This window comes from Hippichthys cyanospilos, chromosome 7, assembly GCF_059441005.1.
Source record: "Hippichthys cyanospilos isolate Australia breed blue-spotted pipefish chromosome 7, RoL_Hcya_1.0, whole genome shotgun sequence".
Classification (NCBI taxonomy): Eukaryota; Metazoa; Chordata; class Actinopteri; order Syngnathiformes; family Syngnathidae; genus Hippichthys; species Hippichthys cyanospilos.
Window position 1 is genome coordinate 4,717,997 of NC_142375.1, and position 13,276 is coordinate 4,731,272.

The 13,276-nt window shown below is 38.6% G+C and overlaps 1 protein-coding gene across 4 annotated transcripts in view; it reads left to right on the top strand.

The window, feature by feature from the left end:
• Positions 1-13,276, top strand: part of sorcs1 (sortilin-related VPS10 domain containing receptor 1) — a 113,756-nt gene that overhangs the window by 56,519 nt on the left and 43,961 nt on the right. For all 4 annotated transcript variants that reach the window (XR_015866118.1, XR_015866120.1, XR_015866119.1 and 1 more), the window contains exons 5-10: positions 1,494-1,567; positions 6,879-6,943; positions 9,950-10,068; positions 10,193-10,282; positions 10,499-10,678; positions 11,107-11,253. Coding sequence is in view for 1 of the 4 variants with exons in the window: in XM_088419334.1 (XP_088275460.1) it covers positions 1,494-1,567; positions 6,879-6,943; positions 9,950-10,068; positions 10,193-10,282; positions 10,499-10,678; positions 11,107-11,253 (675 nt within the window). In the remaining 3 variants the exon portion in view is untranslated. The remainder of the gene's footprint in view (positions 1-1,493; positions 1,568-6,878; positions 6,944-9,949; positions 10,069-10,192; positions 10,283-10,498; positions 10,679-11,106; positions 11,254-13,276) is intronic.

Below are 13,276 nucleotides of genomic sequence, written 5' to 3' on the forward strand. Positions count from 1 at the left end.
AAAAATAATTAGACAAAGTGATTTTCAACCCGCCCAGCCTCTCAGTCTTCTTGCCTGAATGTGCTTTATACAGCTTTGTATTTCTATAATGACAGGCCTGATCATGTGAATGGATACAACTGTGATATTTTTCAGACTAAAATACAGCATTGTGTTTCATGTTCAAAGTTACTGCATTGAAAACGATCCCTGAATTGGCCGAGGCCAGAGATCGGCAAACTATGGCCTGTGGGATGGATCCGGCATGTTGTTTTTTTTTTTAATTCTGCCCGCCTTAGATGGTACAGAATTAAGGTTTGATGTGGATGATTGCGTTCATTTCATTTTGACTTATGACAGGCATTTCAACACCAGGTGACACAGTAGGTGCATTGTCTTGATTTAGCAGATCCTGGCAGAAGAATAAGAGAGGCCGAATTAGAAAATTTCAATTATTTCTCTTTTTCTACCGGTCACATCAGAACCCATCTGCAGCAGTGTCAGAGAAAAGATAAGTCAAAAATGAGTGCCGAGTATTTAAAAAAGAATGAACATCTAAAAAAAAAAAAAAAAAAAAAAAAAAAAAATCAAAATCCTATGTTAAATAGCTAATGCTACCCCAAAAACAAAGATCAAGCCAAATAAAGCATGAATCTATAACTGTTAAAAGATAAACATTCAAAACATCATTATTTCAGGTGCGACCACACGGTTGGGGACCTCTCATTTTTATCAGAGGGATGAAGGAGAATTTACGCGATAACGAAGGAGTTTTGGATATGGAAACCATATGGAATCCATTAGCAAAAACAACAAAACATTGTATCAATACCAAAATACCAAACTGTTACACTATTGTATCAAAAGGAACCAAACCATTAAATTTGTGTATCGGTTCACCCCCTAATCTATATTCATATTTCCGTACAGACAATTGATTCCAACAATGTAAAACTGATGCCTGCTAATTACCAAAGTAACTCTCTCTAATAATTTGTTACCCACCTGCAGACATTTTCTTTGGTTGTTTGTTTGTTTGTTATTTTTTAAAAAGCCAATTCAGTATTTGGTAAAAACACAGAATAAACCCAGAAAAACAGTATCAGTTTTTATTTGTAGGATACACTCACAAACACAGCTAAAGACAGATTTGAGTGTTTGTATTGAATTTACCTATACCTTGCATGTTTTTGGAGTGTGGAAACCAGAAAACAAGCTTAAGGATGGGGACAACGTTCAAATTCCACACACGAAGGCTGGAACTGGAAGTAAATTGACAACCTTTGCACTGTGAGGAAGATGTGACTGTTCGCCACTGGGCCAACCTGAATTATGTACAATATACAGTATACAATCATACATATGCATTGATACGACTGTGGCATTCGTTTTTTTTCTGCTGTAAAAAAACGTTTTAAGGTACCAGCGTGTGGTGTCAGTGTGGTCTGCCAAGATTGTTAATTGTACAACAAAAGACTTACATATCTATTATGGTTGGCTTGTGTTGCATACAGCTCTACAGCTCAATGGAGTTTGGGAGGAGGTGGCAACTGGTGCATGAGAGAGTGTCTCCAAATCGTTTTTACTGGTAAGTACTGACAATTATGTGAAGATGCGGGCAGACTCGCTGGCGCCTATCTCAGCTGGCTTCGGGCAGTAGGCGGGGGACACCCTGAACTGGTTGCCATCCAATCGCAGGGTACACAGAGACAAACGACCAATCACGTGCCCAATCACACCTAAGGACAATTTAGTATGTCCAATTCACCTGCCATGCATGTTTTTGGAGTGTGGGAGGAAATCGGAGTGCCCGGAGAGAACCCACGCGGGCTCGGGGAGAACATGCAAATTCCACACAGGAAGGCCGGAGCCAGGTGGATTTGAACCGGTACCTTTGAACTGTGAGGCGGACGTGCTATCACTGCGCTCATATATATATATATATATATATATATATATATATATATATATATATATATATATATATATATATGTGTGTGTGTGTATCAAAAGCAGTGATCTCCCCCTCGTAGATTTGAAACATACATTATAGTTATAGTTGCTCTAAAATATTTAAAGTTACAATTGAGTTAAGGAAGTTACATATCCTCGTTACTTTACTTGCTATAGTTGCACATTTTATTTTTAAAATGTTAAGATCCTTATGAAATGTATTAATCCCCAAATTAAAAAGTAACTTCAAAGTAGTTCAAACTTGAGTCATCTATCACTCGGGGTCCAAATATGGCATGTGTTGAAATTTCCACTGGCCCGCAGCCTATGGCGTGAAAGTAATAATGTAGACCACAGTAAAAAATGCAATTGTATAAACAATCTATTTTATATTCCACCAGAAGATGGCATCAGGCCTTTGGCTGTGCTGTCTGGGGCTTTCAGCAATTCACTGAGCATGATTTGCCCGTCTGAAGAGCCCACTCTCCAAGATGTCTTAGACGTCAGAGTGAACTTCTCCCTGCATTACCCTTGTCACACTTTCCAGCTGATTTCTAAAATTGAGTGTAGCGTGGAATAGGAAAACTGACACAGTGGGGCCTTGCTTCTCGGTTTGGGCTAGGGCTGATTTTTTTTCGCAGTGAAATATGAAACAGTTATGTCTGCCTACTTTACCAATTGGGTGTGTCTGTTTTCAAGGTATTCAATATCAAGACGCATTACCAGATCGGGCTCTGATGATATCCAAATTTCACAATACAATATTATCACGAGTTATATGAAACTCATGATGACGTAATTAATTAGCACGATGATGTAGGGAGGTTGGCGATATAAAGAAGTTCTTAAAAGTAAAATATCAAATAGAAATGTTCATGATTTAGAAAAAAAGAACATTATTGTGTTTTTGAGTACAAACTATGACAAAGTGACAGGGAACCGTGTCGTAAAAATGATTGGATCACACATTGTAATCTCACCAAAATTTAGCCCTAATTGCAAAAAATGGAACACCCGTGCGCTACAGAGTTCGACATATTTTCACCAAGCCTGCCGTTTGGAGGCTCTCTGATGCCCAACATGTAATTGCAGTGACTTTTTAATAATATGATTTCATAGCTTTTGACAGCTATTTTTTTATGTTTTCTGGGGGCTGGAATAAAGAGGGCTGACATACAGTGCATCAGGAAAGTATTCACAGCGTTTCACTTTTTCCCACATTGTCATGTTACAGCCTTATTGCAACGTGTTTAAAATGAGTAAGGTCTGTAAGGCGTGCATAGTTGGGTCCCTCAACTAGGACCTGTTTGGGCCACGGGTGAGCCTGCCAGGGACATAAAGCCTCAGCCGACTTAGCTGATAGGATCGTTAGGACATGTAAACCCTTCCACCACGATAAGGTGATGGCCCACAGATGGGCAGTTTTTAATGAAAATGATCTTTTGCTGCTTGGAACCAATTAGATAATTAGATGTAAATTGTCTTTTGGTGCCAAGCAAAAAAACTAAAAATGTAGAACCTTATCTTTTGAGGGAGTCAACATCCGAAAGCATTAGCAGAGGAGGAGGACAGCAAACTGCTGAAACCAATACAGTATGAACTAAAACAATAAAAAGTAAAAGACAGAAAATGTTACTTAAAGGTTTTTGGTTGAACGAGGGCGATGGTGTTCTGTGAAAGGAATAGAACCTTGATGAATGGAAATTCTTCAAGAAAGTCAATGTCGAGGCCAGGAGGGGGACCAGGGGCATTACCCAGAACCAGTAGACTTTTCATAAGATGAAGTTTTCTTGCACAGTGGTTATCAAAAGGGGGTTCTAGTACCCTAGAAGCAACTTCAGGGGATACTTGAGATTAAAAAACAAACAAACAGATAAACATACACAAATCCTTTAAAAATAATTATTTAATTAATTGTCTCAGGAAAATATGAGTTCATAAAACAATGTTTTAGTTTAGTAGGTTATTCAGTTTCATTTTTGTAAAAAGCCAGATTCTCCCACATACTACAATGGTTCGACCCAATTTTTTAAGTGCCACCTCTCGTCACCTGTTGGGTTAATAATTTATTTTTGTGAACACATCTCTACTATGATCCCAAAAGTTGAGAATATTTTTCTTCGGCTAAATGATTATTTCTAATTAGTTCTTTTTGAGAAAAGGCCTAACACTTTATGTTGATTATTTTATGTGGACGAATATTTATTAATAATTGAGTTAATGATTTTATTTTTTGTGAACATATCTCCATCAGGTTCGATGGGAAATGTCTGTACAGAGCCATTTTCAGGTCTCTCTCGAGCTGTTAAATTGGATTCAAATCTGGTCTCTGCCTGGCCCACTCCGGGACATTTTTAGAGTGGTTCTGAAATTAATCCTTTGGCTGTGTGCTTCGGGTAGTTGGCCCGTAGTAAAAGGAACCTTTGCCCCAGCTTGAGGTCGAGCGCTTTGGAGCAGGTTTCCATCTAGGATATCTCTCTATATTACTGCATTCAATTTTCCTTCTATCCTGACTAGCCTGTCAGTTCCTGCTGCTGAAAAAAACATCCACAGAGCATGATGCTGCCACCACCATGCTTCACACTCGGGATGGTGTTTGCGTGGTGATGCCTGGCAATCATACCAAAGATTTCAGATTTCAGATTTCATTAAAGAATTTTGTTCCTCATCACAGGTCTACAATTTATTTGACTTCATGTTAAGTGTTTTTTTTTCTCCAACAGCATGGGCAACTTATGTTGATAGGTGTTTGCCCTGCCAAATCATGTCCAATCATTTGAATTTACTGCAGGTGGACAAATTAAGCTTTAGAAACAAATCAAGGCCGAGCAGAGGGAAAAGGATACATCGGAGCTTAGTTTTGAGCTTCATGGCAAAGGCTCTGAATACCTACGCAATTGTATGCGATGAATATGTAATTTCTTAGATTTCCATTTTTAATAAATTCAAAGGATGTCAAAAGGAAAAACATTATTCACATTGCCATAATGCGTTATTGTTTTTCATTTTTTTAGGTAATGGGTTAATTTACAGAAGTGCTTAGTGCAGATGGACTGTCCCACAGTCTAACTGATATTTTACTGACAGATCGCCAAGGCCGATGGAAAAGTAGATTGACCCGTCATTTTAATTTTTTGTTGTTTTTGTTGGTGACGGTTTGTCCCACTCCCAGTTAAATCTTCCAAATATCTGAGAACAGTTTAAATTTCCATATACTCTGGATGCATGGAAGTGTAAACACATTCTAAAAGCTTAGCAAACCTATGTAGACAAAAGTAGGGACTGACTAGCTGAGTATTAGAGCAATAGTATGCAGCAGATACAATTAAGAGAGAAAGTATCCTAAATGTTAGGCGGCACGGTGGCAGAGTGGTTAGCACGTCCACATCACAGTTCAAAGGTTCTGGGTTCAATTCCAGCTCGCCCCGGCCTTCCTATGTGTTTCCTTGTTCTCATTGTCCCTGTGTGGGTTTCCTCTGGTCACTCTGGCTTCCTCCCACATTACTAAAACAAGCAAGGAAGGTTTATCGGACACTCTAAATTAACCTTAGGTGTGATTGTAAGTGTGAATAGTTGTTTGTGTTTGTGTGCCCTGCGATTGGCTGGACGGAGTATCCTAAATGTATTGCACTTCTCAGAAAATCTGCTGCGCTTGTCTGGGAGGTTGTGGTTGTGTTGCGAATCATGGTTTCATGAATTCAACGGCATACTGTAAGGAAATTTTGCTCAGCACATTCATTGAACAGACCTAAAGTAAAAAAATTTAAAATGAAGTACTGTATTAAGAAGCTTTTGTTTTAGCTTGCATTTTTAAATCAATAAATCGCTTGTACATAGTTAAGAAAAGCATTCTGGGCTGCCTGTGAGGTGACAGCACTCACATAGTCAAGGGGCATCACAACTCTGACTCTGATTGGCTCTTGGCCCTCATCCACAAGATAAAAGTTTAACACCCCCCCCCCCCCCCGCCCGCCCCCCCTTTTTTTCAAAAAAGGCATTATCTAGCATATTAAACTAAGCAAATCTTGCTTTTTACTTGTATATTTATCTCGTGTGAATTTGGTTTTATGTTATCATTTCTGAAAAATTACTTCAGAGGTATGAGTTTACTTTTTACTGGATTACTTATTGCTTATATATTGCTTGTATACAAGGTGTTAGATGTGCATGCTCCCTTGTGGACATGATTGCTTTTTGCAGTCTAGTACCTAGGAAATGCACACTAGACAGTGTGGTGTGTGATCAGTTAATCATGTCTTAAGCTCTCCCACTTAATTTGGACGATTGAAGTGATGACTGTAAAGTTTAGCTTTTTTTGGGGGGTGGTGGTGATCATGAAAGTCGGGATGATGACGGAGTGAGTGACTGACTCACAATTGGTGATTATTACAATTTTTGGCTTGAAATATTGGCGGTTCCACCATGACAGAAAGGGTTGGGGGACTTACGACTGATGGACCCGCAAAAATATGTAAAATACGGACTGTTAATTCCATACAATTTGGAATGAGACTATAGGATGACAAGATGTGGAAAAGGGGAAGCACTGTGAACACTTTCTGGATGCACTATAGATTATTTGACATCCTTTTTTACCAAAAATGATAGAGCTGCTGGATAGAAGAGCAAGAGGAAGACGATGGATGTAGTGAGGGAAGACATTAGAACATCTGGCGTAAGAGAGGAGGATGCAAATCAAGCATAACAGGACACAATCAAAGGAAAGGAAGGAGAAAAACTATAAGAACAATATGCAATAATGATTATTTACTATTCCATCTGTGAGCCTCCTAAGAGAGGTAACCAATGGCTTTCCCCCTTATATTGATGTCAGAAAACATGTTTTTCCATCTTTATCCACCTCTTAACCCTTTACATCTCTATCACAGTAAGTAAACCTGAGAAATATATCCAGTATATTAGTTTTTATTTTGATTGCCTTTTAGGTCAAAAATGGGTTTGGACAAGGAGCCAGGTGTGATTCACCTGGAAACCACCATTTCAGAAGGACGTGAGTACCTTAATTTTATGCTCAACACTTCATTATTTTATGTCTTATTACTTCATTGCCTGATTAGCTAAAACTGAATCTACATATCAAAATTTAAATAATCCACATACAACATCCTAAAATATGCAGTTTCTGATTAAATGTACTTGTCGTGACACCAAATCTGAAGGAGTAAACAATGCTGTGTTACTGCCCAAAATGCTATTTTTCCATTGTCCCACCACTGAATCACCAAATCGAATCTCAAAACATTTAAAATGAAATTTTAATTAAAAAAAAAAATCAGTGGTTTTATTCGTTTCATTGGAGCCACAGCAGCGTACCGCTTCATTGTCCAGAGACACACTCACTTCTGCATGTTGAACTTCGTATATGTTTTAATAAAGATAACACTTTAAATAATATTTATTATTCAAGGAACATGTATCCCACAACATGTGTGCAATTCTATTAGAATAAATGCTTGAGCATGGTAGAAGAAGAAATCAGTGAGTCACACCATACGCTGGAAATTATATTAAAGTTTTCCAAAACGAATAGAAAAAAAAAATGTGCATGCACACAAAATGACATCAACCATAATTACAGTTAAAAGTCATCAAATATTCTGTATTCTTTATAAAAAAATGCAAATTTTGAACATTGTCATGAACATCAAATGATTACTGCCGTTTCATAGCTCAGACCATTCCAATGTCACTCACATGAAGAGGACAAATACTTTTTCACAGCACTGGACTCAATTTCTAATATGTAATACAAATCAAATAGTAAAAACCTGTCGGGCTTTAGTTTTGTCTTCATAACCAACTACCACCGATATGTCTTCTTGACATGTACCTACCTAAAAAAATTGTGTGTATCTGCAGTATTCACCATTGATTACAAATACTTTATTAGTTACTGAATTTTTACTAATTGGCATAGTGTGTGGTGTTCACCAAACACCAGAGGAAAAGAGTGTGTTTTTTGTGAGCTTGTGTTTGCGATTGAGAGTGGCAGACAGGATGAGTGTGTGTCAAAAGGAATTTGTAGATGTGGGCGTTATAGATTTTTTGATGATCCATCCTTTATAGTCCCAATTGTATGTGGAATTTACATCCGTCATTCTCAGTCCATCGCTTTAAGTTTACCCAACCTGTAATCAGTCTGTGAGCCAAAATTCCGTTACCAAAGTTTGTCCTCCACAACAAAGAAAAAAAACTTGCCTAAGAAAATAACAATCCTCTCATCATACTTAAACATGAGTCAACGCTAAATCTACACTAAGTCTTCCTTTCAATCACTCAATTGCCTTAATAAGGTAGGCAAATGTACGACAAAACACACTAAACCTATATCACAATGTCTAACATGCATGAAAAAAAAACATGTAAGATACACATTGATTTAATGTATTCCCCTGGCACTAGACAGATAACTTTCAACCTCTGGAGTCATTGTTTGAAAAACCATTTAGAGAGATGATAACATAATACAACATAACATAAAACTAAATTCACAACTTGTCATCCGTCACATACACTGCAAGTAAAAAGGGGAATTTAAATAACCCATTGGTTACCTAAATTGGTTAACTGATTGGTGCAGAAGGACAATTATCCGAAGCAAACTGCCAAGGTACTGAAGAAATGGACAAGGACAATGGTGTAAATGTATTAAAATGGCCAAGTCAGAGTCTTGACGTGAAACCAACTTGACCCATCTTGTGGTCTTTGTCTGTGAACAATGGGCCAATATTCTACAGGAGGAATGCAGAATGCTGCTAGAATGCGGGTAGTTTTAAAAAAACAAAATCTATGGTATTTGATTATTAAGACGCTGGACTAGGTTATGAATAATTTTGAACATTTTTATTTTATATATTTTTTTATTTTTGTATACATGTATATTATATATAAGTAGCACTTGTTATGCTATTTTGTTAGCATATTTTTACATATATATATAATTTGATGTTTTTACCTGGGGTTTTATAAGCATTATCTAATTACCATAGGTTTCTATTGTCCGCTATATGACGATTTTGCCTTACGATCACAACTCCGGACCGGATTCATTTCTTATGGCGGGGGTCCACTGTATTATTATTATCATTATTATAATTAAAAGCACACTGTTACAGTTGCAGCTCATATCAATGTGTTATATCTGTAAAGTTCTGTTGTATTAAATAATGTTAATTTTACAAAGATTTACTTCTGAGAATTTTGGGAATTTTGGTCTCCTTGGTCATTGATGTAGTCAAGGTAACCTGTTTTCACCACACACTGTATAGCAATCAGTCATTACTCTGGAGTTAAATCTGCCCTTGGCCAGTTTTAATTTAAAACATCATTTTTATCCATATTAGCACTAGTCCTTCTTCCAAAGGGGAGAATATTTAATTCAAGATTAGGACTAATTTTAGACTATAGTAATCCATGACTAAGAAAGAGATTTCAATTAATCTTTTTTTAAAATGTGAATAATTCTAGAATCAGTCTCAAACCCTGTATGGAAAACTGGGCCAATAAGCCCAAGATGCTAAAATGTAAGACGTTTTACAATATTGATTTTTTTCTTGGTAGGCAGTTCCAACTACAAACTATTGCCGGATGTATAATGGAGCAAGCAATCAATGGATTAATTTGACCTTAGCACAACTTAGAAAGGCCGGTCAAGAGACATTTTTTTGTGCGCACTGTTCTCAGAGGCTAGAGACTATCTCTGTTAATGAAGTGCATGTGGAGAGAGCCAGCAAATGTTTGGCAGAGGCTCACATGTAGGGACAGACTCTCTCCCCAGACTGCAATTGAAGGCAAAGAAAGCAATTGGCCCCTTCGGTCCTCTATCTTCAGCGCCAACCCGCATCAAGATTAGTGAGACCACTTTATTGACACAAGTAATACGGAAAGGCCGAAAAGGCTGTCTGGCTTTATGGGGAGGTTGTCTAGCTTCATTGGTTAACACCAAGAATGATGCCTTGATGTGTTTTTGTATGTCTGCCTATATGTTTGGGAGCAGAGGCACTGTATGTCACCTGCAAGCTGCAGAACTGCACAGATGCCAACAAGGGCAAACCGTTCCCTGGCTACATTGACCCCAATTCTCTTGTGGTTCAAGATGAGTATGTGTTTGTCCAGGTGAGTGATTGCCAAGTTCAATGTCGCAGTGAAAAAAATTGTAGAGGTGTAAGATGTCAAGAATTAAACACCATTGTTCAAAATTGTGCTTTTCTTTCTCTTGTTCATGCAATTGTCACTGTAGGTGTCGACTACAGGAAAGCCAGTCTATTATGTGTCAGCGAAAAGAGATGTTTTTACCCCAATGAAACTGCCCAAGTATACTTTGCCAAAGGTAACCAACCCGACCTAATTGTCAGAAAATTAAGTTATGATATCACGGATGGATTAATGGAGAATTTCAAAATGTTGGCCTTGGGTCCATGTTGTTTGCACATTTGACATAAATTGACCCATTTTGTCTGCATCGCTGTGCACATATGGATAGAACGTAACCTTTATTGGGATTGACCTTTCTTATAACCTTTATTGGACTTGACCTTTCTTGCAGGACTTGCATGTCATCAGTACGGATGAAAACCGCGTTGTGGCAGCAGTACAGGAGTGGAACCAGAATGAAACCTATAATTTATATGTGTCTGACACGTCAGGTGTTTATTACACGCTGGCTTTGGAGAATGTTGTCAGTAGCATGGGCCCAGAAGGAAATGTCATGGTTGATCTTTATGAGGTAAACAGATATTTATTATATTTTCCTCTACCTATATCATAGAAATTATTCTTGTTGGCTTCTTTACTATGTTACTGTAGCAAAATTATGATCATTAACAATGAAGCATTCAACATACTACCATTAAGTCAGCTGCAGGAATAACATGATTTAGATCAGGGGTGTTAAAGTCAAACGGACAGGGGGGCCAAACGAGAAAATTAACTACAAGTCGGGGGCTGAACTGATCGACTGTTCATTCAAAAAAATGAAAAAGATCGCACATACACTAGTTGACTAGTTGATTGCACCTACTGAAAATCTAACATATATCTTTGGTTATAATCATAAATTATACTTATCTCGTCTACTTATGGAAAATTCATGTTACGAAAATGACTTCTTGAATGAATTCGTTTCATATTTGTTTTTTTTTTCTACTTTTACAGGTAGCAGGAATAAAGGGGATGTTTTTGGCCAACAAAAAGACGGATAAGCAAGTGAAAACACATATTACCTACAACAGAGGCAAAGACTGGAGGTTATTACAAGCACCAACCAAAGACCTGCAAGGCAGTAGCATACACTGTATGCAAGTGAGTGAGATAGATTTATATATACATGCGCTTCCTATTCTGCATAGTCCTCATAAAGATCAAATCATGTTGGCCAGTCCATCAGAAATCACAAATGGATAACTGTTCACATATACAGTATACAGTACACTCTTCCCTCATTTTCCGTGGTTAATCGGGACTGAAACCCCTCCGCAAAAAGTGGATTCTGCAAAGTAGGATTATTGTTACATTCGGATATAAATTGCCTTTTTTTTAAGGCTTACCCGGATTAAATAGAAAAATATTACATATGGTAATATATAATCATTAAAGACTTTGTGTACTTGCTGCAGCTCTCTTCAGAGATTAATGATTACTAGAGATGGAAATTTTCTCATTCCTAAAGTAATTTCTGCTGCTTGTTGTGGGATCTTGTTTTGTCATTCATAACCCATAGCTCATGGCCATAGATGAGGTTAGCAATGTAGATCGTCCAGTTAAATCAAGATCTTAGCTCTTCTGTACATCATCTGCATTACACCAGACTGTGCACCAGTTCACCTACAGTATCAATCTCTATCCTGCCTTCACTCGTGAATAAAACCCTGAAACACTTAAACTCCTCCACTTTGGGCAGGATTTCATCTTCGACCCGAGCAGGGCACACCACCCTTTTCTGACTGAGGACCATGGTCTCAGATTTGGAGGTGCTGATTTTCATCCCAGCCACTTCACACTTGGCTACAAACCGCTCCAGTGAGTGTTGGAGATTGTGGCTTGGTGAAACCAACAGCACAGCATCATCTGCGAAAAGCAAAGATGCAATATTGAGGACTCTGGTTCCCTTCAATATCTTGATTGTGCCTATAAACTATGTCTATAAAGAATGAACAGAAATGGTGACAAAATGGCAACTTTGGCATAGTCCAACCCTCAATGGAAACAAATTCAAGTTACTGCCGGCAATGAGGACCAAACTCTGACATCGGTGGTACAGGGACTAAACAGCCCATATCAAGGATTTTAATACCACAATTTAAGTCCACAGAACTCCCCAAGGGACACATATGAACGCCGTCAAGGAGATCCCACCTTGGAACCTCCAAACTCTGCTTCCTCAGAGAAAAACACGTCCGTGGAATTGAGGATGTCTCCCAAGTATACTCTCGACCAGTGCACGATGCCCCACATTGAGGTCAGCAGCACCTCACCTCCACGATACACGTCGTTAACGGCGTACTGCTTCCCCCTTCGGAGATGCTGGATGATGGACAAGATCTTCCTTTGGTGCGCTAACCCCAGCCCCTAACGTGGCCACAAATCCGATGGCACAAATACAAAGTTGATTATCCTGGGTGTCGGACAAGTGAAACTGTTGTCCATTGATTCTTTTCCTCATAGCCCAGGACTTGTTTGTCATAGGTGACCATGGATACAGACTGAGACAAATTAGCTCCTACGATCATGGGGACACACAAATTCCTCCATCATAGCAAGGTGATGGCTCATGAAGGGAGCTTGAGAACATAAGCAAATATGAGCATATAAACTCTTAACAAATATCGGCTAGCACATGTGTGGTTACTGCATCTGAAATGTTTTGACAAAGAGCTATGACATGAAATCTAGTCTGTAGCCACTTACGTCTACATGACTTCTCTCGCAGCTCCTCTGCTCTACCCCTCACTCCCTTCTCTCTGTATGCCACTAATATGCTGCATGGTGCGAGTGAATGGGTGGTAGGGATGGAGGGGTGAACAAAAGCAAGAGGGATGAACGGCTCCAGACTCGAGCCCCATTGTTCACAGTGAAGAGCCATTTTAAAGGCTCGGGTCATTTGTTGAACGTCAGATTAGTAGTCATTCTTTTTTCTTCAGTCAGCCATTCTGTTGCACGTTTCGCCTTCTACTCATATTATACGGCGATTTGTCAAGAAATGCCAATGTTTTAATACACCCCTCAACAGCTTGTCACCACACGGCCTGATTCACTGGCATTTTGCTCAGCCGTAATGAGAATTGTGATGTTAAAGGGTAACCCAATCAAAACGAATGGTGAGCCA